The sequence below is a fragment of the Ranitomeya variabilis genome, chromosome 2, assembly GCF_051348905.1.
Source record: "Ranitomeya variabilis isolate aRanVar5 chromosome 2, aRanVar5.hap1, whole genome shotgun sequence".
In the NCBI taxonomy this organism is placed as follows: Eukaryota; Metazoa; Chordata; class Amphibia; order Anura; family Dendrobatidae; genus Ranitomeya; species Ranitomeya variabilis.
This window is the reverse complement of record NC_135233.1, coordinates 948,057,850-948,081,674: the sequence shown is the minus strand read 5'-3', so window position 1 is coordinate 948,081,674 and position 23,825 is coordinate 948,057,850. Positions and strand designations below refer to the sequence as shown.

Genomic DNA, 23,825 nt, shown 5'->3' with positions numbered 1-23,825 from the left:
TGTATAATGGAATGGGTACAAAAACACTGCAGATCCGCAAAAAAGTGACATGCTCCTTCTTTTAATCCGCAGCCTTTCCGCACAGAATTTTCCCGCACCATCTGCACAGCGTTTTTTTTTTTCTCTCATTGATTTACATTGTACTGTAAATCAATTGCGGATCTGCAGCGTTTCTGCACTGCAAAAAACACACTGGATCCGCAGGAAATCCACAATGTGTGCACATACCCTTACATACAATGTTACTATTCACTTATTTACTAATGGCATTATATTTGCTCATTTTCTTTTTATTCCAGTTTGTGTTTAATCCCTTTACGACCTTAGGGTTTTCTTCCCAGAGGCATGCACGGCTTATTTTTTCAGGACAAGTTGTACTTTTGAACTACACATTGGTTTTTACCATATCTTATACTGGATAATAGGAAATAAAATTGTGCGGTGAAATTGCACAAGCAAAATTCCAATTCCAAAATTGTTGATTTTTTTTTTTTTTTTTTTTTTAACCATGTTCAAGTGCGAAAACTGATCTGTCATTATGAGTCTCCAGGTCAATACGAGTTCAGATACCAAAGCTGTATACGTCCTGTTTTATTTAGGTGGTAAAAAGGAAAATCCAAAGTTTGCACCAAAAAACAAAAGGGCCGTTTACCAGGATGTGGGGCTGGATATGTATGTATGTATGTGTGTATGTGTGTATGTGTGTATGTGTGTATGTGTGTATGTGTGTATGTGTGTATGTGTGTGTATGTGTGTATGTGTGTGTATGTGTGTATATGTGTGTGTATGTATGTATATGTGTGTGTATGTATGTATATGTGTGTGTATGTATGTATATGTGTGTGTATGTATGTATATGTATATATATATGTATATATATATATTTTTGATCAGGTGTTTCTGAACACGGTGATGCCAAATGTGGGGGGTTGTTTTTTTGTGGGGTTTTTTTTTTGAATGGGGGGCGATTTAACTTTTGTATCAATTTTTGTAATATTTTTGACTTTTTTTTTTTTTTTTTAATATACAGGGTGGCACTCATAGCAATCCAGCAGTGAGGGCCACTGCAGTCTACTTTAGACCCCGATTTTGTCATGCTAGCCCATCGGCGACTTTCAGACATGTGATCATGGTGCAGATGGGCAGGGTTTGTGACGCACTTCCAGCGCGAGCATGTTAAATACTGCTGTCAGAGATTGACTGCAGCCTTTAACATGTTAACAGCTGTGGGTGGGTCGGGATTTCACCTGCAGCTGATGAAATCGGCTGACCTGTGCCAGAAACATGCAGGCTCAGCACCAGAGCCCACATGGAGTTTGACGTACCTACCTGCCAAGAGTCTTTTAATTCTTGTTTTGGGTGATTTTTATCCATTCTTCCTTGCAAAAGTCTCCCAGTTCTGTGCAATTCCTGGGTTGTTTCATGCACTGCTATTTTGAGGTCTAGTCACAGATTTTCAATGATGTTCAGATGGGGGGATTGTGAGGGCCATTGTAAAACCTTCAGCTTGCACCATTTTGAGATTGTCTATCGTGGATTTTGACGTGTGTTTAGGAGCTTCCATTTGTAGAAGCCGTTCTTTTCAGCTTCGGCTTTTTTACGGGTTAGTGTTATGTTTGCATCAAGAATTTATTGAAAACTTAAGTGAATCCATTTTTTCCTCTACCCGTGAAATGTTCCCCATGCCATTGGTTGCAACACAACCCCAAAGCATGATTGATCCGCCCCCATGCTTAATGGTTGTCAAGAGGTTCTTTTACTGAAATTCTGTGTCCTTTGTTTTCCACACATACGTTTGATCATTGTGGCCAAAGAGTTCTATTTTAACCTCATTGGTCCACAGGACTTGTTTCCAAAATGCATCGGCTTAAGATGTTCTTTTGCATACTTCTGACGCTGGATTTTATGGTCAGGACGAGAAGTTTTCTTCTGATAACTTGCATGAAGGAAATATTTTTGCAGGTGTCTGAACAGTAGAACAATGTACTAAAACCAGCTAAATCTTTCTGAAGGTCTTTTGCAGTCAGGCGGGGGTTCTGACTTGCCTTTATCAATCCTACGAGCAGCTCAGTGAAATTTTGCTTGGTCTCCAGACCTTATCTTGGCTTCCACTGTTCCTGTTAACTGCCATTTCTTAATTACATTTCGAATGTCACCATCCTATGTAGGAGTTAACAGAACGAACATACATAGGCTGTAACCAAACAGCAACTGTTAATTTTAAAGAAAAAAAAGAAAATTGTGTGTGCTCCCTTGTAATTTTAATAACCAGGAGAGGGAAACTGGGGGCTGATATTAATATCCTGGAAAGGAGCCAATAGCCATAAAGGTTGCTAGGCTATTAATATCAGTTCACAGCTGTTTGCTTATCCTTTACTGGCTAGTTTACAGGGGAATCCCAGAAAAAAAGTTGACATATGGTCCCCCTAAAAAATCTAACCAGCAAAGGCAAGATAGACAGCTGTGGATTATATTAATAGTCTAGTAAGGGGCCATGGCTATTGGTCCCCTCCCATACTAAAAACATCAGCTCTCAGCCGGCCCAGAAAAGGTGCATCTATAAGATGCTCCAAATCTGGCGCTTAGCCTCGCTCTTAACAGTTGCCTGTAGTGGTGGAAAGTGGGGTTGATATCACCTTTGTATTGTCAGGTGACATGAAGCCCACAGGTTAGTAACGGAGAGTCGTCTATAAGACACCTATCCATTATTAACCCCATAGTGATATTCTATAAAAAACACACTAAGTCCTTTATTTGAAATAATGACACTCCTTTAATGAATCTTATTAATTATCCATACTCTCCAAACTCCTAATCCGCCGATGCCAATGTCTCCTGCAACAAAAATAAAGTGATAAACCACAATATTCCTCACCTGTCCGCAGAGAAAATAATCCATAATGTCCCATGACATTCCAGATGACTTTGAGAGCTGTCTCTCTGATGTGGAGGTAATCTGACAGAAGGAAATCGCTAACGTAGTGTATCACTGAGCTACTGTGAGAAAGTTCTCACGCAGCAGTGCCATAAGAGAGCACCGGTCTGATCAGCTGATGAATTCTGTCACGGAAGCTCAGTGATACACTGGCAGGAGGTAATCGCTCCCACAGTGTATCGCCAGCGGCTGGGTAGAGCGATCACATCTCCCGATGTGACTGTTCTATACGTGAGATTGCCATGGGGCACTTGGGATAACATGGACTATGGCGGACAGGTGAATATATGGTGGCTTATTTTACATTTTTTTTTCTAGGAGACGAGGGCATCGGGGACTTGGTGTTTAGGTGAGTATAATGTTTTTTATTTGAATATGTATGTATGTAATTATATTACTTTTTTTTTTTAAATAGCTGTGAGCACAGGTGCCAGCTGAGGAGACTACTTCTTCCATCAGCGACACCTGCTGTCACCGTTATTAGTGACCGCATACGTAGCCCGATAGGAGCAGTGCTCTAATCAACCTACTCGTGCTGACCTGGGGTAACCTTTTTATCGCAGGTCACAGCTGCGGGGTCACGCTGATATCTGACAGCATGACCCCGCAGTGCTCTGACCGACTGCCAAGAACCCCCGCTCTGGTGTTTCCCATGCTGTCATACAGATGATGGCGTTGGAAACACCATAGGAAGGCGGTGAAAACAAACTCAGCAAATCCGCAAACCATTTTATACCTACATTTTTGCTGTTGATTTGACTGACTCAGTTGAAGTCAGTGTGGGAAACGTTGCAGAAACGTACAAAGAATTGACATGCTGCAGAAAAATGCATTGCAAATACTCAAAGGAAATTAACTGATTATGTGCACAACACTTCAGGATTGTCATTTAATTAGCTTGCATAAGGATTCCATAGGTTTTGACCCATTTCCGAGTGGAAAAACGCACCGTGTGCACACAGCCTAAAAACTGTTTTTTTAGGGGTTTTTTTGGCTTTTTGTTTAGTCAAAACTACAGCGATACCAGTCTTGACCAGTGTAGGTTTTGTTTTTTTTTTCTTTTTAGTTGTGTGTTTATTAGAGGACGTTATCGCATGAAGATGGGAGGCACCTGACCCCGACACAACATCGGGGGGCTTATTTACAGCATTACAGAATGCTGTAGATAAGCCCCTGATGGCGGTGGCCGAAGCTTATATGTGAAAAATGGTGACAGATTCTCTTTAACCCTTTAGTGACCGAGCCAATTTTGTCCTTAATGATCAAGACAATTTTTACAATTCTGACCAATGTCACTTTGAGGTTATAACTCTGGAACGCTTCAATGGATCCCACTGATTCTGAGATTGTATTTTTTTTTTCTTTGCATATTGTACTTCAGGTTAGTGGTAAAATTTCTTTGATATTACTTTTATGGAAAAAAAGGAGATTTGGCGAATTTCAAAAATTTAGAGATTTTCAAACATTGTAATTTTTGTTCCCTTAAATCGGAGAGTTATATCGCACAAAATAGTTAATAAATAACATTTCCCACATGTCTACTTTACATCAGCACAATTTTGGAAACCTAATTTTTTTTTTTTTATTTAGGGAAGTTATAAGTGTTAAAAGTTGACCTGCAATTTCCAATTTTATTTTTTTTCAACAAAATTTACAAAACCACTTTTTTTAGGGACCCACCGCACATTTGAAGTGTTTGGGGGGTCAGTATGACACAAAATACCCAAAAGTGACACCATTCTAAAAACTGCCCCCCTAAGGTACTCAAAACCACGTTCAAGAAGTTTATTAACCCTTCAGGTGCTTCACAAGAACTAAAGTAATGTGGAAGGAAAAAAATGAACATTTTTCTTTTTTCACAAAAAATGTACAAAAAATCTTTATTTTCACAAGCGTGTCAGGAGAAAATGGACAACCATTCGTTGTGCAATTTCTCCAGAGTACGCCGATAACCCGTATGTGAGGGAAAGCCCCACTGTTTGGGCGCATGGCAGGGCTCAGAAGGGAGGGAGCACCGTTTGACTTTTTGAACGCATCATTGGTTGGAATCAATGGTGGTGCCATGTCACGTTTGGAGACCCCCTGATGTAACTAACAGTGGAAACCCCCCCAATTCTAACTCCAACACTAACAGCCCTACCCGACCCTAATCACAACCCTAACCGTATGTCCAACACCCAGTGGCGTAACTACAAAGTTATGGGCCCCGGTGCGAACTTCCAAATGGGGCCCCCCCCGCCATAAAATTCAATGTAAGCCCCATAGAATACAATGCAGCCCCCCTCATAGTATAATGCAGCCCCTCCATACATGGGCAGTGACAAAGACACGAGCAAATGGTGACGAGGGGGCAGAGGAGAGGGAACAAGGGGGCAAGGAAGACAGGCACTAGGGGACACATGGGGGCTAGGAGGCAGGGGAGAAGGATACAAGGGGTCTAGTGGGCAAGGGAGACTGACACAAGTGGGCAAGGGAGACTGACACACGGGGACAAGGGACAAGCACAAGGGGACAAGGGAGACAGGCACAAGGGGACACATAGGGACTAGTGAGCAAGAGACTGACACAAGGGGACAAGGGACACACAGGGACAAGTGGGAAAGGGAGACTGACACACAGGGACTAGTGGGCAAAGGAGACTGACACAAGCACAAGGGGACAAAGGAGACTGACACAAGCACAAGGGGACATAGGAGACAGGCACATGGGGACACACAGGGACTAATGGGCAAGGGAGACTGGCACACGGGGACACAAGAATAAGGGAGACAGGCTCAAGGGGACACACAGGGACTAATGGGCAAGGGAGACTGGCACACGGGGACAAGGGACACAAGCATAAGGGGACAAGGGAGACAGGCACATGGGGACACACAGGGACTAATGGGCAAGGGAGACTGGCACATGGGGACACAAGCATAAGGGAGACAGGCTCAAGGGGACTCACGGCCCCCTGACCTGCCAGAGCCGCTTGCAGCTGCGACCGTAGTAGTTACGCCGCTGCCTCACACACACACATACTACAGATATCACACACACACTACAGATATCACACACACACATCATACTACAGATATCACACACACACACACACACATCAGTTATTACACACACTACAGATATCACACACACATCATATTACAGATATCACACACATACTACAGTTATCACACACACACACTACAGATATCACACACACACACAGACATACTACAGATATCACACACACACACACTACAGATATCACACACACACACACACACACACACACACTACAGATATCACACACACACATACACACACTACAGATCACACACACACACACACACACACACACACACACACACACACACACACACACACACTACAGATATCACACACACACACATCATACTACAGATATCACACACACACTACAGATACCACACACACACACACACACACACACCAGAGATACCAGCTCATATACACAACTCACAATCTCCTCTCTGGTACAGGGGTGGCTGATGTAAACCGGCTGCAGCTCCTCAGCTTCTCCTGACTAAGGCTAGTTTCACACTAGCGTCGGGAACAACCCGTCGCTGTGCGTCGGGCCGAGGTTCCCGACGCTAGCGTGGTCTCCGCCGCACAACGGGGGCAGCGGATGCATTTTTCCCACGCATCCGCTGCCCCATTGTGAGGTGCGGGGAAGTGCGGGGAGGTGGGGGCGGAGTTCCGGCCGCGCATGCGCGGTCGGAAAAAGTGGACCGTCGGGAGCAAAAAACGTTACATGTAAGGTTTTTTTCTCCCGACGGTCCACTACCACACGCCCAAGCGTCGCAAAACGGACGCAACGTTTGGCAATGCGTCGCAAATGCGTCGCTAATGTTAGTCTATGACGAAAAAACGTATCCAGCAAGAACTTTTGCTGGATGCGTATTTTCGGCAAAACGACGCATTTGCGACGTATTGCAGTTAACGCTAGTGTGAAACTAGCCTAAAGCGGCTCTGTCCCGCACCTCCCCCCTGCTCTCGCCTTCTGTCCCGGGTTTATTTTGGCTTTCTCTTAAAGGGCACCTGTCACCCCGTTTTTTCCGTATGAGATAAAAATACTGTTAAATAGGGCCTGAGCTGTGCATTGCAATAGTGTATTTTGTGGACCCCGATTCCCCACCTATGCTGCCGAAATACGTTACCAAAGTAGTCGTTTTCGCCTGTCAATCAGGCTGGTCTGGTCAGATGGGCGTGGTGTCTTCCCCCAGATCTTGCTTAGTTTTCCGTTGGTGGCGTAGTGGTGTGCGCATGCCCAAGGTCCCGAATCCACTGCACAGGGGAGGGAAAAGAGCGTGATGTGCGACATTTCATTGGTGATCGGTGGGGGCGGCCATCTTCCTTTGGCCGCGCGTGCGCAGAAGCGGCGCTCTGCTGGCCGCGGCTTCAGGAAAATGGCCGCAGGATGCCGCGCGTGCCCAGATGGAGATAGCGGCGGCCATTTTCCTGAAGCAGAGATGCGACACCTCGTACACACCCGACTCCGCTCCGTACACACCCGACTCCGCTCCGTACACCTCGTACACACACGGCTCCGCTCCGTACACCTCGTACACACACGGCTCCGCTCCGTACACCTCGTACACACACGGCTCCGCTCCGTACACCTCGTACACACACGGCTCCGCTCCGTACACCTCGTACACACACGGCTCCGCTCCGTACACCTCGTACACACACGGCTCCGCTCCGTACACCTCGTACACACACGGCTCCGCTCCGTACACCTCGTACACACACGGCTCCGCTCCGTACACCTCGTACACACATGGCTCCGCTCCGTACACCTCGTACACACATGGCTCCGCTCCGTACACCTCGTACACACACGGCTCCGCTCCGTACACCTCGTACACACCCGGCTCCGCTCCGTACACCTCGTACACACCCGGCTCCGCTCCGTACACCTCGTACACACCCGGCTCCGCTCCGTACACCTCGTACACACCTGGCTCCGCTCCGTACACCTCGTACACACCTGGCTCCGCTCCGTACACCTCGTACACACCCGGCTCTGCTCCGTACACCTCATACACACCCGGCTCTGCTCCGTACACCTCATGCACACCCGGCTCTGCTCCGTACACCTCATGCACACCCGGCTCTGCTCCGTACACCTCATGCACACCCGGCTCTGCTCCGTACACCTCATGCACACCCGGCTCCGCTCCGTACACCTCATACACACCCGGCTCCGCTCCGTACACCTCATACACACCCGGCTCCGCTCCGTACACCTCATACACACCCGGCTCCGCTCCGTACACCTCATACACACACGGCTCCGCTCTGTACACCTCATACACACACTGCTCTGCTACATCCACCCAAACCCCTCCTGACCTCACACAAAAGCTTACCCTCCAGCACGATGACAAACAGCACTGCACTACTGTCCTGCACTACACGGAAGCCCTTGATCATGTGACTCCAACTCCTCCCCTCCTGTGACCTCATCACAGGTCCTGTGCGCACAGAGCAGTGGCAGCTATAGTAGTGGTGTGCGGCTCTCTGCGGTGGAGGGGCTCTGCTGCGGGTCAAGTGCCGTCCCACCCGTGATCGCGAGTGCACGCGCAGCAGGGCCTGTAAGGAAGAATTATTTAAAGGGCCGGCGGCCCATTTTGTAGCTTAGAGTTCTTAGGAGCCCGCCCAGTCTGCTGGACTGGGTGGGCCCCTAAGCACTGCGGGCCCCGTCGCAATTGCGACCCCTGCGACCGCGGTAGTTACGCCCCTGCCAACACCCCAATCCTAACTGCAAAGAATGGAAAAAAAAATACATAAGGCGTGATAAAGGGGGGTTTGATTTACAATTTTTTTTTACTTTGGTCACTGTGCTAGGGTGATAATAGTGCAGCCACTAATAGTGATTGACTGCAGCTTTTACCAGGTTAAGAGCACTAGGAGGACCATCGCACCCCTCACTGCTTGGAGGCTGATGGCTGAATAACATACATGTTCATGACTGTCAGGAAGAGGCTAGAATGTATAGAAGTGGAATTTTCCCATTTGGGCGATACAGGAAATATTTTCAAGCTTCATTGATATTAAGTCAGGTGTTCCCCAAATCAGGTAACTGACAGGAAGGCTATGCATTCAATATCCAGCTTTTAGGTCTCGTGAGTCGTGACATTTCTAAATCTGTGTAGTTGTGGAATATTTCAATCTGATGGTAATTGTTCCATTTTTATCAGGGCGAGGTTAACATGGGGCTTTGTTGCATATAAGAGCCTCACTTTTTTTTATTCTTTGAGTGGGTTTTTTTCTGCTTATATTGACTTTTGTGAGCTGCAGCTGTTACCGCGTAGCTGTAAAATATTACTTTCGGCTCTGTATTTAACCCCTTCATGACCAGAGGTATTTTTGTTTTTGTTTTTTGCTCCCCTTCTCAGAGCCATAGCTTTTTTATTTTTTTGGTTAATATGGCCATGTGAGGGCTTGTTTTTTGCAGGACGAGTTGTACTTTTGAACGACTTCATTGGTTTTAACATATCGTGTATTGGAAAACAGGGAAACAATTCCAAGTGCAGTGACATTGCAAAAAAAGTGCAATCCCACACTTGTTTTTTGTTTTGCTTTTTTACTATGTTCACTAAATGCTAAAACTGACCAGCCAATATGATTCTCCAGGTCATTATGAGTTCATAGACACCAAACATGTCTAGGTTCTCTTTTATCTAAGGGTGCATGTCCATGGTCCGGATTGTCGGCGCTTTGGACGGTAGCAGAAAACGCGCTCTGCCCAAAGCGCCGCCCCCCTTCTGAATGCGCGGTGATTCCAGATGTGTTCATTGCACACCTCCGGAATCTCTGCACCCCCATACATAGGGACCTGTTATTTACCTTGTGGCGACGCAGCGCCGCCACAAGGTAAACAGACATGCTGCGATCTAAAAAGACGAGCCGCATGTCCGTGGATGCAGGGCCGCTGGGTGCGTGTTCGTGCGCATAGTGGATATGGGATTTCATAAAATCCCCTCCACTATGCTGTAACATCTAAACGCTGCGGGTTGAACGCTGCGGCTGTACGCAGCGTTCAATCCGCAGCCAATACGGATGTAATCCTGAACGTGGACACCTACTCTAAATGGTGAAAAAAAAATTCCAAACTTTGAAAATGACGCCCTTTTTTTTTTTTTTTTTTTTTTTTTTTAAACAGATACCCGTAGCATCTTTATTTTTAGTGATCTCGGGTTGGGAGAGGGCTTATTTTTTTGTGCTGATGTTTTTAATGATACCATTTTGGTGCAGATACGATCTTTTGTTCACCCGCATTTTAATGCAATGTCTCGGTGACCAAAAATATGTAATTCTGGCGTTTTGACTTTTTTTTTTTTTTTTTTCTCGCTGTACCGTTTAGTGGCTAGGTTAATCCTTTTTTTTTATTGATCTGGCAATACTGAACGCGGTGATACCAAATATGTTTGATTTTTATTTAATTTTTTTTATTTTGATTGGTGTGAAAGGGGGGTGATTTCAGCTTTTATATATATTTTTTTAAAATATTTGTAAACATATTTTTTAAATTTATTTATCTTATTACATACAGGCGATGATCAGTTCACCTGTATGTAGCAGAATTACTCACTTGCTACGAGCGCCGACCACCAGGCAATCTGGCAGTGACAACCATAGAGGTCTGCAGGAGACCTCTGCTTGTCATGCCAACCCATCGGTGATCACATGACGGGGGGTGGGGTCTGCTGCTGGCAGAATTTGACAGCCCCATTTAACAGGTTAACAGCTGCGGGAGGATCACGATTCCTCCTTAGGCTGTTGGGGCACATGCCTTCTGTTCAAAACAGCTGACTTGTGCTGGAAAAGATGTGGCTCACCACTGGAGCCCATATCAAAGGGATTATGTCTGATGGTGGAAAGGGATTAAAGGTCACCTATCAGTTGGTTCATTCTGCCTAACCTTATATTTCTGCCTTTAAAACACCCTTGACCGCTGGTGCTGTCCCAGTGCTGCCGCAACGGACTATCCAGCAATCGCATAACAGCGTAATGTCACACGAACCCTGCAGACAGTCAGTGGTCCTTCGCTCTCCCTGCCTTTAGACCTATTGCTAGCATCCAGAGGTCAAGACAGCAGCAACATTAACTTCTCTGGATGTTGGTAATTTGTCTGTAGGCGGGGAGAGTGAAGTGGCCATTGATTGGCTTCATTTCACATCACACTGTTACGTGATGGCCGGGAGAGACTGTGCTGATACTGTGGAGTATCAGTGTTGTTACTTGAAAAGGCGGAATCATACAGATTGAGAAGGGTTGTCCAATTATTGCCCAATCCCTTTTTTTTCCTGTTTCAGCATATAAAACTGCAGTAAGAGCAGGTCGAGGACTACTCTGATGACTGGTCTCTCCTGTTGCACACACGAGACCAGTCAATGTATATTATCTTATCACATGATCTACATGTACATAACCAAACTATAAAAAGACTTTAGGTACACCAAGAAAAGCTGTACTATTTTATTTTTTTTATTTATGTATTTTTTAAAATCCTAGTACTATTATATTATGAGGCAAATAATGTATTGCACAGCTGTTAAGCTGTCCACATAAATCGCTGTCAGCTGAAGCCTCTCCTTTGGCCAGTAGCCATCACATTGGATCCCCACATGCACACTTGGTAGACAGTCAAATGTGATTGAAAGTACCATAAATCTAATATAAAATGGTTTCTGCAGTCCTCCATATAGAGCACGATGGCTACTTAAAGGGTTTGGAGTCCTAGAGAGACGATCCCCACATAGCCCCCTCCTCATTGGTGAACTGCTGGTATGTAGACTGGTTAGACGACCCTGTCCTCCTCCATGATGACGTTGGACCTCTGCACAATTACTACGCAGAAGTGAATATTGATGAGCACAATGGAGCTGCATGTACATCACTGCCCATGTGACCAGTTTAGCAGATCTCACAGATATGCCTACACGTTTGTCAAACACAATCTGACATGCAGGATATTGTCACATGTCGGTCAGCACTAGTGATGAGCGGATATACTCGTTACTCGAGATTTCCCGAGCACACTCTGGTGTCCTCAGAGTATTTTTTAGTGCTCGGAGATTTAGTTTTCCTCACCTCAGCTGAATGATTTACAGCTTTTAGCCAGCATAAGTACATGTGGGGATTCCCTAGCAACCAGGCAACCCCCACATGTACTTATGCTGGCTAACAGATGTAAATCATTCAGCTGCGGCGCTAAAAAATAAATCTCCGAGCACTAAAAATACTCTGAGGACCCCCGAGCGTGCTCGGCAAATCTCGAGTAACGAGTATATTCCCTCATCACTAGTCAGCACCTAAATGGACTATTGACATGAAACTGAGGTGAGAAGGTTGGAAAACTGAAATGCTCACTCTCAGAACTGACGCCTCTCTGGAGTAGAACACATTCTGTTTTGGCATCAGAAAACTAACGCTATGGTGCACATTTACAAAGAAACATGGTATTCACCGATCTCATTCATTAGAACACTGAATAAAATGTGAAAATTTTTTCAAGCAATCTGTCGTACACCTCACCTCGGAGGTGCTGTAGTTGTTTGTTAGTGTTTGACCATTTCTGGCGAAATTTATAGAAAATGTCTGGCGGCAGGTGGTCTTGTTCCTCCATCTACTTCACAAAAAGCGAAAAAGGCTAGAAGTTATGTAGATACTTTTGTACAAGTCGCTCATAACATATATATTTATATTTCCACAAGTGCGGCATGTAGCCTTTTATAAACGGCCCTAATGTATGTAGATTTGCTGCAGTTCCTGCACTTCTGTCAATTATACCCATATATAAATTATAACATGATGTTACAAGCTGAACACCTAAAGTCCCGTCAACTAAAACACCAGTGAAATTCGTCCTAAATGTGGTCATATAACTTATACCAAGTCCTATATAGCGTGCAAGCTCTTGGGATGCAAGGTTTTACAGCGATGGTAAAAATGATCTATTTGTAGGACATTGTGACTACGACATGCCAGCTTAATTACAGAGGACTGACCATCGGCAAGAAGCTGGTTATTACTACAGCTTTAAATGACCTGAGAATAGAAATTTCCTTCATCGCCAGCACTATTGTACGTAATGTGTAACCTGTAAATCCACCCTCAGAGGAGATGGCCGCCCCAGCAGGGACACCGGTCACATCTGTGGGTTTAGCTGCTTGCACAGACGCGGGTACACTAGGGGCATCAGCAGTGTGCGCTTACAACCCTGTCACAGGAAACGAGGATCCGAAATGTTTTGCTTATTGCAACTGCGGTTATACTAACACTTTTACAGTATTGTGATTTTCTTGATTTGTCATTGAATCTTCTATGAAGGCCAAAATTTCTGTTTAGTGTAAATGTCGCTCACCTTTTTCTACGTGATGCGGTCAATTGTCAGAACAAAATACCGCTTAGGCCCCTTTCACATCAGTTTTTGCCATCAGTCACAATCCCTCGAATTTTGAAAAACTGATCTGTTGCAGATTGTGAAAAACTGATGTGACGGATCAGACTAGCTGATTTGGCTAATTGGATCCTAAAAAAAAAATTGTAGCATGCTCAGTGTAAAAAAAATATGGAATCTGTCGCCGGATTCCATCATTTGACTGATCCGGCGCCATAAGTTTCCATTCCAGCAAACGGTGGATGGCGATGGATCCGTCGCTGTCCTTTTTTCGATGGACACAAAGTTACTTTGTCCGTTGTCTCCGGCCACCGGACAGACAATTTTCGATGGAACCAGTGAACCACAGATGAAATGTGAGGCCATTCGTCGCAATCTGTCGCTAATACAAGTCTATGATAAAAAAGGAATCCAGCAGCATCAGTCGCTGGATCCGTTTTTTTTCTCAAAATTCGACGGATTGCGGCTGATGGCAAAAAAACTGATGTGTGAAAGGGGCCGAAAAGTTTTCAATTCTGTAACTTTCCCTTATAGATTGCCAGAAAGCATGATTAATTACTGACAGCTTTGGTGGCATGATCACACCTGTGTAATTTTTTTTGGCTTGGATTGATGCTTCTATCTCTGCACAAAATTTTCTGTAACAGATTGCAAAATTGAATAATTGTATTGTACAAAGCAGTGAATATTTTCCATGGTTGTTTGTCGGGACTGATATTGACTGATATTATACTGAAATATTGGTTTGCATCCCAGCAGTGCAGCAAATTGTAGTAATTTATTTTTTTGTTATTTTTTTTCCTCAGCTCAACGAGTGCAAATGTTGTAGCCATCGACAACAAGATAGAGCAGGCCATGGTAAGTGCATTCTTGGATTATAGGTTTCTAAACTGAGGAGCAACTCGTTGTATGATGAGGTATTCCTCAGTATGGCTTCTGACAGGTCACTGATCCCTCACTGACCTGCCCCCTAATTTCAATAAGGAATGTGTGTGTGGTATCCATAAATTCATTTAAAAAAAAAAATGCAGTTTGAAAATGGTGCGATCATGCTGCAGCACAGGCACCTCCACCTAAGCAGAGCACCACATGAAACCCTCCACTCCCCCCCGGGGCACGAGCATATCATTAATTCAAAACTGAAAATAAAGAATAAACAACCACAAGATGGAATTCATCTGCCAAGGTTTAACCCCTTCATGACCTTGGGATTTTCCGTTTTTCCGTGTTCGTTTTTTGCTCCCCTTCTCAGAGCCATAACTTTTTTTTATTTTTCCGTCAATATGGCCATATGAGGGCTTATTTTTGCGAAACAAGTTGTACTTTTGAACGACATCATTGGTTTTAGCATGTCGTGTACTAGAAAAGGAGAAAAAAATTCCACGTGCGGTGAAATTGCAAAAAAAGTGCAATCCCACACTTGTTTTTTGATTGGCTTTTTTACTAGGTTCACTAAATGCTAAAACTGACCTGCCATTGTGATTCTCCAGGTCATTAAGAGTTCATAGACACCAAACATGTCTAGGTTCTCTTTATCTAAGTGGTGAAAAAAAATTCCAAACTTTGCTAAAAAAAAAAAAAAAAATTGTGCCATATTCCGATTCCCGTAGCGTCTCCATTTTTCATGATCTGGGGTCTGATGAGGGCTTATTTTTTTGCGTGCTCACCTGGCGTTTTTAATGATAGCATTTTGGTGCAGATACGTTCTTTTGATCGCCCGTTATTGCATTTTAATGCAATGTTGCGGCGACCAAAAAAAGTAATTCTGCTGTTTAGAATTTTTTATCTCTACGCCGTTTAGCGATCAGGTTAATCCCTTTTTTTTTTTTTTATTGATCGGGCGATTCTGAACGTGGCGATACCAAATATGTGTAGGTTTGAGAGGCTAGAAGCTGGCACAGCATGATCGCCTCTGCTACATAACAGCGATCATCAGATCGCTGCTATGCAGCAGAAATGCAGGTGTGCTATGAGCGTCGGCCACAGGGTGGCGCTCACAGCAGGCCGGCATCAGTAACCATAGAGGTCTCAAGGACCTCTATGGTTACCATTCTGACGCATCGCTGACCCCCAATCATGTGACAGGAGTCGGCGAAGCGCTCATTTCCGGCCGCCCGGCTGGAAGCGCCGGTTAAATGCCGCTGTCAACGTTTGACAGCGGCATTTAACTAGTTAATAGCAGCGGGTGAATCGCGATTTCACCCTCCGCTATTGCGGGAACATGTTAGCTGTTCAAAACGGCTGGCATGTCCCGGCTTTGATGCGGGCTCACCGCCGGAGCCCAGCATCAAAGCAGGGGATCTGACCTCGGACGTACTATCCCATCCGAGGTCAGAAAGAGGTTAATTTTAATCAGTATAACTGCACTGACCTGACACTGTCTGTAGGTTACTGTGCACAATCCTGCTGACAGGTTCCCTTTAAAAATATACATATATTTTTAAAAACTCTTCTACAACACTTTTCCACTTCCTGCCCTGAAAGCCATTTGGCATATGTTCACATGTTGCTTTTTTACAGCTTTTTTTTTTTCCCTGCCAAACAAATCAGGTTTTGGCTGAAGAAAAAACGGCAAACAAAAAGCAGGTTTTGCTGCTTTTCTTTGTGTTTATTTTTCTCCTTGTGCTGCCTTTTTCAAGATTCTGAAGCTCAGCTTTGTTTCCACGATGCAACCATAAACTGTGCTAGGTGTTAGTCCACCATAAAACATTTTTGGAAAAATAGGCAGTTTGATCAACTTATGTAGGGGAAAAAAGATTTAGTGCATATTCTGAATAGAAAGTTCATGAAAGTTACACATCAATACACAATTGCAAATGTAAAGGCAGGCAGGAAAGTTAGGTAAACTGTGACAAATTTAAGACATGGGCAGTGCATTGAGGTGGCAGGCATTGTTTACCCAAGGCCGGTTTCACACGTCAGTGGCTCCGGTACGTGAGGTGACAGTTTCCTCACGTACCGGAGCCACTGACATACGTAGACCCATAAAAATCAATGCATCTGTGCAGATGTCATTGATTTTTTTGCGGACCGTGTCTCCGTGTGCCAAACACGGAGACATGTCAGTGTTCGTGGGAGCGCACGTATTACACGGACCCATTAAAGTCAATGGATCCGTGTAAAACACGGACCTTCTCCGTGTGCAGTCTGTGTGGGTGCAGGAGACAGCGCTACAGTAAGCGCTGTCCCCCCCCACATTGTGCTGAAGCCACGATTCATATCTTCCCTGCAGCAGCGTTTGCTGCATAGAAGATATGAATAATAGTGTTTAAAAGAAAGATCTATCTGTCCGCCGCCCTCCCACCCCCTGTGCGCCCCCCCGCTGTTCTGAAAATACTCACCCGCTTCCCTCGTTGGCTGTCGATGCTTCCTGGTCTGGCCGCCCCTTCTACTGTATGCGGTCACGTGGGGCCGCAGATTAGAGTCATGAATATGTGGCTCCACCTCCCATAGGGGTGGAGCCGCCTATTCATGACTGTAAATGAGCGGCCCCACGTGACCACATACAGGAGAAGATGGGGCCAGACCAGGAAGCAGCGACAGCCAACGAGGGAGCAGGTGAGTATTTTCATAACAGCGGGTGGGAGGGCGGCGGACAGATAGATCTTTCTTTTAAACACTATTATTCATATCTTCTATGCAGCAAACGCTGCTGCACAGAAGATATGAATCGCGGCTTCAGCACGATGCAGTGTACCACACGCGTGGGTACCACACGCTCCGTGTGGTACCCGGGCGGCACACGTGTGCCGCACGTATGGCCTACGTGAGCTCACGGGCACACGGACACGGATAACTCCGGTACCGGAATTATCTGGACGTGTGGGACAGCCCTAAGACATTGGCAGTGCTTTGAGGTGGCAGGCATTGTTTACCTAAGACATTGGCAATGTATTAAGGTGGCAGGCATTGCTTACTTTCACACATTTGCAGTGTATTGAGGTGGCGGGCATTGCTTACTTTCACACATTGGCAGTGCATTGAGGAAGTTGGGTAATTGACTTTCACACATATTTAATTAGACAATACGAACACTTGTTTATTGCTTTTTATTGGTAAAAAATTGCTGCAAAAACAGTGACATGCTACAGTTTTTAAAAAATCAGTTTTCTAATTCAGTCAGGAAAAGTGTGTGCATGAGACTTCTGAAATCTCACTGCTTTTGCTGGTACTGTAAAGGTACCTTCACATTAAGCGACGCTGCAGCGATAGCGACAACGATGCCGATCGCTGCAGCGTCGCTGTTTGATCGCTGGAGAGCTGTCACACAGACCGCTCTCCAGCGACCAACGATGCCGAGGTCCCTGGGTAACCAGGGTAAACATCGGGTTACTAAGCGCAGGGCCGCGCTTAGTAACCCGATGTTTACCCTGGTTACCAGCGTAAAATGTAAAAAAAACAGTGCATACTTACATTCGCGTCCCCCGGCGTCCGCTTCCTGCACTGACTGAGCGCCGGCCCTAACAGCAGAGCGGTGACGTCACCGCTGTGCTGTACTTTCACTTTCACTTTACGGCGCTCAGTCAGTGTGGGAAGCGGACGCCGGGGGATGCGAAGGTGAGTATGTAGTTTTGTTTTTTTTTTACATTTTACACTGGTAACCAGGGTAAACATCGGGTTACTAAGCGCGGCCCTGCGCTTACTAACCCGATGTTTACCCTGGTTACCAGTGTAAAACATCGCTGGTATCGTTGCTTTTGGTGTCAAACACGACGATACACGCCGGTCTGACGACCAAATAAAGTTCTGAACTTTGTTCAACGACCAGCGATATCACAGCAGGATCCTGATCGCTGCTGCGTGTCAAACACAACGATATCGCTAGCCAGGACGCTGCAACGTCACGGATCGCTAGCGATATCGTTTAGTGTGAAGGTACCTTAAGCCGCAAGCTTTTTGATTTGCATAAAAACACAGAAAAAACTTAACGTGTGAACATAGCCTAACTCAGAGGGGAAAAAGCACTTTGAAATCATAACAGGTCTGTCAAGGGCTTTTTTTTTTTTTTTTTTAAGAAAGTGAAGCGTCATTGACTTGTAGCCATAAGTGAGAATACTCGCCCACTTCATGGTAGATGAAAGCTTTCTACTGTACCCAAGATTTGGTGCTCTAAATATCAGCGCTGGAAACAGAGGTTCTTTCACTTTAGCCACTAAAATAGAGGGGCTAGATTTCCTTAAAGACTATGTAAGGCCAAGTATTAATAGTTTTTTTTGTTCTTCTAGGACCTGGTAAAAAGCCATTTGATGTACGCGGTACGAGAAGAGGTGGAAGTCCTAAAGGAACAAATAAAGGAATTAATAGAGAAAAACTCTACACTTGAACGTGAAAATGCACTGTTAAAAACCCTTTCTAACAGCGATCAGCTGTCTCAACTTTCGACCCAAGTGGGTCTTGACACCTTTCAACAGCCACCTCCAGTGACTACAGCTCCTCACACGGCTCCACAGACCGCACACCCACCGCAGCAACCGAATGTTTCTTCGGCGTAAAAAGTGTACAAAAAACTGCTTTCTCGCCTCGTTCAGAAATCTGAAAGCAATCTGTCCTTGTGTGCCACTGCTGTTCTTTCCACTTTAAAAATGAAAAAAAAAATGAGAAAAAGAGCAAGTAGCCATGCTTCATTTGTGTGTTTTGGCCTTTTCAGTATTAGACAATCGTACTCCCTGATCTCTCGCTGTGAGAGAGGTGATGCCTATTGCTTTGCGTATCAGGTTTTTAACACAAATGAATGGTAAAATCTCTATCTATATATACGCGCATATACACATGCACATACAGAACATACATTCTTTGAATACTGACAATGAATGTGTGCAGGTCACTAGATCCTCTGGAAAGGGGTCAAGAGCAGCACTTTATGTTCTAGAAAACGTAAAAAACGCACGTCTTGTTAGAAAGGACTCTACATTGGTACTAAAGCCATCCATTGTTCATACTGATTAATCGCTGTGGTTTTTAGAAAAGCATGATGGACTTTGTCACCACCGTCACGACCTGTCTGCCATCGGATGACGAGTCCATGTCCTGGAAAACCATTATAAACCTTCCTGCCTGACGCCTCCTTTTTCTAATATTCAATCAGCCTATTTAAGGGTGTAATGAAATTCGTCTACAATGTTAAGGAACCCGCTTTTGATGAGAACCGGGGTCTTGGTATAGTGGGCTTCTTGCCATCTGCTTCCCGCTGCATTTATTTAATATGGTAGAACAGAGTTGTATTCTAGATTGGTCTGGATGTTCTCCAGGTATTGTCCTATGTTGACGTGCTTGTTGGCTTAAAGGAGCGCAGCGCGTCCTGTGCTTCTCCTGCATTGGTATTCATGAACAGCTAATCTATATGAATTGAGCTCTCATTTTATGGATTATATGGTTGGTTTTCTGAAACATAAACTGCTGCCAGAACGGATTGTTAAGGTCTGATATCCAGCAATGGGTCTTACTTAAAGAGCTTTGGTGGCTCTCCCAGGGGGAAAGCGTCTCGTTATTTTAGACTATACTCTGAGCCATGTTTTGTCAGTTCTACGTAAGCAAAACTAATCATCGTATTCCTAGCGAGAGCCACCGTACTTTAAGTAACTTTTTTTTTTTTTTTTGCCTCTTTTTAGTTTCATTTAAATGTTTTGTGTTTTATTTATTACAGGGCTGCTATTTTCTTAATATGTATGAACAATGTCACAGACACTCTTTATTTTATTTTCCTTTATATAGAGAATAAATGTAAATCTATCATAAATAGTAGAGAAACAGGATTGCATCAGATAGGGCAATAACTGAGCATACCTATCCAGGCATATATATGTATATCGAACACTAACAGCAATCTTACGTCTTGGTATTTATTTTACAATATAGAAACGATCCAGTCTGAATGTAAATTTTGTAAAGAGTAAGTATGGAAACCTATTGCACCTGTACAGGAGAGAGGCAGTTGTGATACTAAATAAATGATAGATTAGATATTTTGATGAAGAAAACTTTGTTCATTTCTCTTCTTTCCCACTGTGGGAGGAATAAAAAAAATTGCCATGATTCCTATGCTTTTTAGAAAATTTATGTGAATTTTTTTTTTTTTTAAGGGTGGGATAAAAAAAACTGTGAAATTGTTCAACCTACTTTGTAACCAAAGAAGCAAAGCTGTGTAACTTTTTTTTTTTTTGTTTTATTTTATGCACATTCTCTGTATTTTTATTCAGTGTTCTATCATTCACATTATTTTTCCTTTTTGCTGTTTAGCATGATCTGCATGACCTATTATCTCTGAACCACTTTCGTACCTCATGTTTTTTTGTCCAGCACTCTTAATGTATATGTAATCTGTGAACTGCGTCCAATAAACAGAGCAAACAGCTGGTGTCGGTGGAGAAGAGCTAGTGTGAAATGTGCACTAGCTGTTAGACAAAAGACTAAAAAGAAAAAAGTTAGTGAGCCATCTTTTGTTCATTTAAAATGGTGTTATGAATTTCGTATGCAGAAAAACAAGTTTTGTTACAGTGCAGATTTTAATGTATTTAATAAATTCTACATGCAGATTGAGTGGAGTGTATAAGGAGTATTTACATTTACCAAGATACAAATGTACATTTCATAAATCTGCGAGCACATCTGTTTGTTTCTAGCCATTCACATCTGTCCAATTATTGTAAAAATATCTATTTTAACACCCTTTTATGAAATTATTAAATTGCAGTTTTGTTCAAATATGTGACTCTAGAATATGTTCCAAGCATTCTGGTATTTTTACACCAAACGTAAATTGCAAGACATTCTATTCTGCATTAAAAGGGTTGTGGTTTGTTTTGTTTTTTCTTCTTTCCAAGAGAGTATTGTTTTCCCCGCACTTAGCTTCCAGCTTGGTTCACTTCTGAATGGTCCTTTTTAAACCAGTGGTATAGTTGAGCCGCTGGTCCGGACTGTGCCCTTTCTGACGCTGCACATACAGGCAGATTTGCCTCTGCAGTCTCCGATGCACAAAGTGTTTGTTTGGAGCCTGAGATCCAGCCAGCTTCAGAGCAGTGCTTGAACGCTGTAAATTACTGTGGTGGGTGGTAAACCAGTCAGTACAGTTGCTTCTCACAAAATTAGAATATCATCAGTTCATTTATTTCAGTTCTTCAATACAAAAAGTTAAATATATTTTATAGTCATTACAAACTGATCTATTTCAAGTGTTTAATTCTGTTAATGACTTTTTGGTTTTCTTTGGCTGTAAACCATAATCATCAACATTATCTCAGTAAAATAGAATAATTAACAAAAAACACCTGCAAAGGCTTCTTAACCCCTTCATGACCTTGGGATTTTTCGTTTTTCCGTGTTCGTTTTTCGCTCCCCTCCTTCCCAGAGCCATAACTTTTTTTATTTTTCCGTCAATTTGGCCATGTGAGGGCTTATTTTTTGCGGGACGAGTTGTACTTTTGAACGGCATCACTGGTTTTAGCATGTCGTGTACTAGAAAACGGGAAAAAAATTCCAAGTGCAGTGAAATTGCAAAAAAAGTGCAGTCCCACACTTGTTTTTTGGTTGGCTTTTTTGCTAGGTTCAATAAATGCTAAAACTGATCTGCCATTATGATTCTCCAGGTCACTACGAGTTCATAGACATCTAACATGACTAGGTTATTTTTTACCTAAGTGGTGAAAAAAAAATCCAATCTTTGCTTAAAAAAAAAAAAAACGCCATTTTCCGATACTCGTAGCATGTCCATTTTTCATGATCTGGGGTCGGTTGAGGGCTTATTTTTTGCATGCCGAGCTGGCGTTTTTAATGATAGCATTTTGGTGCAGATACGTTCTTTTGATCGCCCGTTATTGCATTTTAATGCAATGTCGCAGCGACCAATAAAACGTAATTCTGGCGTTTCGAATTTTTTTCTCGCTACGCTGTTTAGTGATCAGGTTAATACTTTTTTTATTGATAGATCGGGCGATTCTGAATGCGGCGATACCAAATATGTGTAGGTTTTATTTTTTTATTGATTTATTTTGATTGGGGCGAAAGGGGGGTGATTTAAACTTTTATATTTTTATTTTTTTTCACTTTTTTCATTTTTTTTTTTTTTACTTTTGCCATGCTTCAATAGCCTCCATGGGAGGCTAGAAGCAGGCACCACACGATCGGCTCTGCTACATAGCAGCGATCTGCTGTTCGCTGCTATGTAGCAGAAAATCAGGTGTGCTGTGAGCGCCGACCACAGGGTGGCGCTCACAGCTGCCGGGGATCTGTAACCATAGAGGTCTCAAGGACCTCTATGGTTACTATTCTGAAACATCGCCGACCTCCGATCATGTGACGGGGGTCGGCGATACCGTCATTTCCGGCCGCCCAGCCGGATGCGGTAGTTAAATGCCGCTGTCTGCGTTTGACAGCGGCATTTAACTAGTTAATAGGCACGGGCAGATCGATTCTGCCTGCGCCTATTGCGGGCACATGTCAGCTGTTCAAAACAGCTGACATGTCCCGGCTTTGATGCGGGCTCACCGCCGTAGCCCGCATCAAAGCGGGGCTTCTGACCTCGGACGTACTATCCCGTCCGAGGTCAGAAAGGGGTTAAGCATTTAAAAAGGTATGTTGTTCTGTTTCACTAGACTCCACATTCATGGAGAAGACTGCTGACTTGACAGATGTCCAGAAGGCAGTCCTTGACACACCCCACATGGAGGGTAATCAAAAGGTCATTGCTAAAGAAGCTGGCTGCTCCCAGAGTGCTGTATCCAAGCATATTAATGGAAAGTTGAGAGGAAGGAAATAGTGTGGTAGAAAAAGGTGCACAACCAACCAGGCAGCCTTGAAAGGATTAAGAAAAGGCCATTCAAAAATTTGGGGGAGATTCACAAAGAGTGGACTGCTGCTGGAGTCATTGCTTCAAGAGCCACCACACACAGATTTATCCAGGACATGGGCTACAAGTGTCACATTCCTTGTGTCAAGCCACTCATGACCAATAGAGAACGCCAGAAATGTCTTACCTGGGCCAAGGAGAAAAAGAACTGGACTGTTGCTCAGTGGTCCAAGGTGTTGTTTTCAGATGAAAGTAAATTTTGCATTTCATTTGGAAATCAAGGTCCCAGAATCTGGAGGAAGAGTGGAGAGGCCACAATCCAAGCTGCTTGATGTCTAGTGTGAAGTTTCCACAATCAGTGATGGTTTGGGGAGCCATGTCATCTGCTGGTGTAGGTCCACTGTGTTTTATCAAGACCAAAGTCAGCGCAGCCGTCTACCAGGAAATTTTAGAGCACTTTATGCTTTCCTCTGCCAACAAGCTTTTGGAGAAAAAATTAAATTTTGTTCTCTAGCAGGACTTGGCACCTGTCCACACTGCCAAAAGTACCAATACCTGGTTTAAAAACAACAGTATCACTGTGCTTGATTGGCCAGCAACTTCGCCTGACCTTGACCCCATAGAGAATCTATGGGGTATTGGCAAGAGGAAGATGAGACACCAGACCCAACAATGCACACGAG

General features: G+C 44.1%; 1 protein-coding gene across 3 annotated transcripts in view; it reads left to right on the top strand.

The window, feature by feature from the left end:
• Positions 1-21,160, top strand: part of TSC22D2 (TSC22 domain family member 2) — a 78,448-nt gene extending 57,288 nt beyond the window's left edge. For 2 of the 3 annotated variants that reach the window (XM_077290767.1, XM_077290768.1), the window contains 2 exons: positions 14,168-14,219; positions 18,587-21,160. In XM_077290767.1, the coding sequence (XP_077146882.1) occupies positions 14,168-14,219; positions 18,587-18,853 (319 nt within the window). In that variant the 3' untranslated portion in view covers positions 18,854-21,160. Of the gene's footprint in view, positions 1-14,167; positions 14,221-18,586 lie in introns of those variants that run through there. The other variant, XR_013221916.1, reaches the window with a different exon arrangement.
• Positions 21,161-23,825: the final 2,665 nt, after the last annotated feature.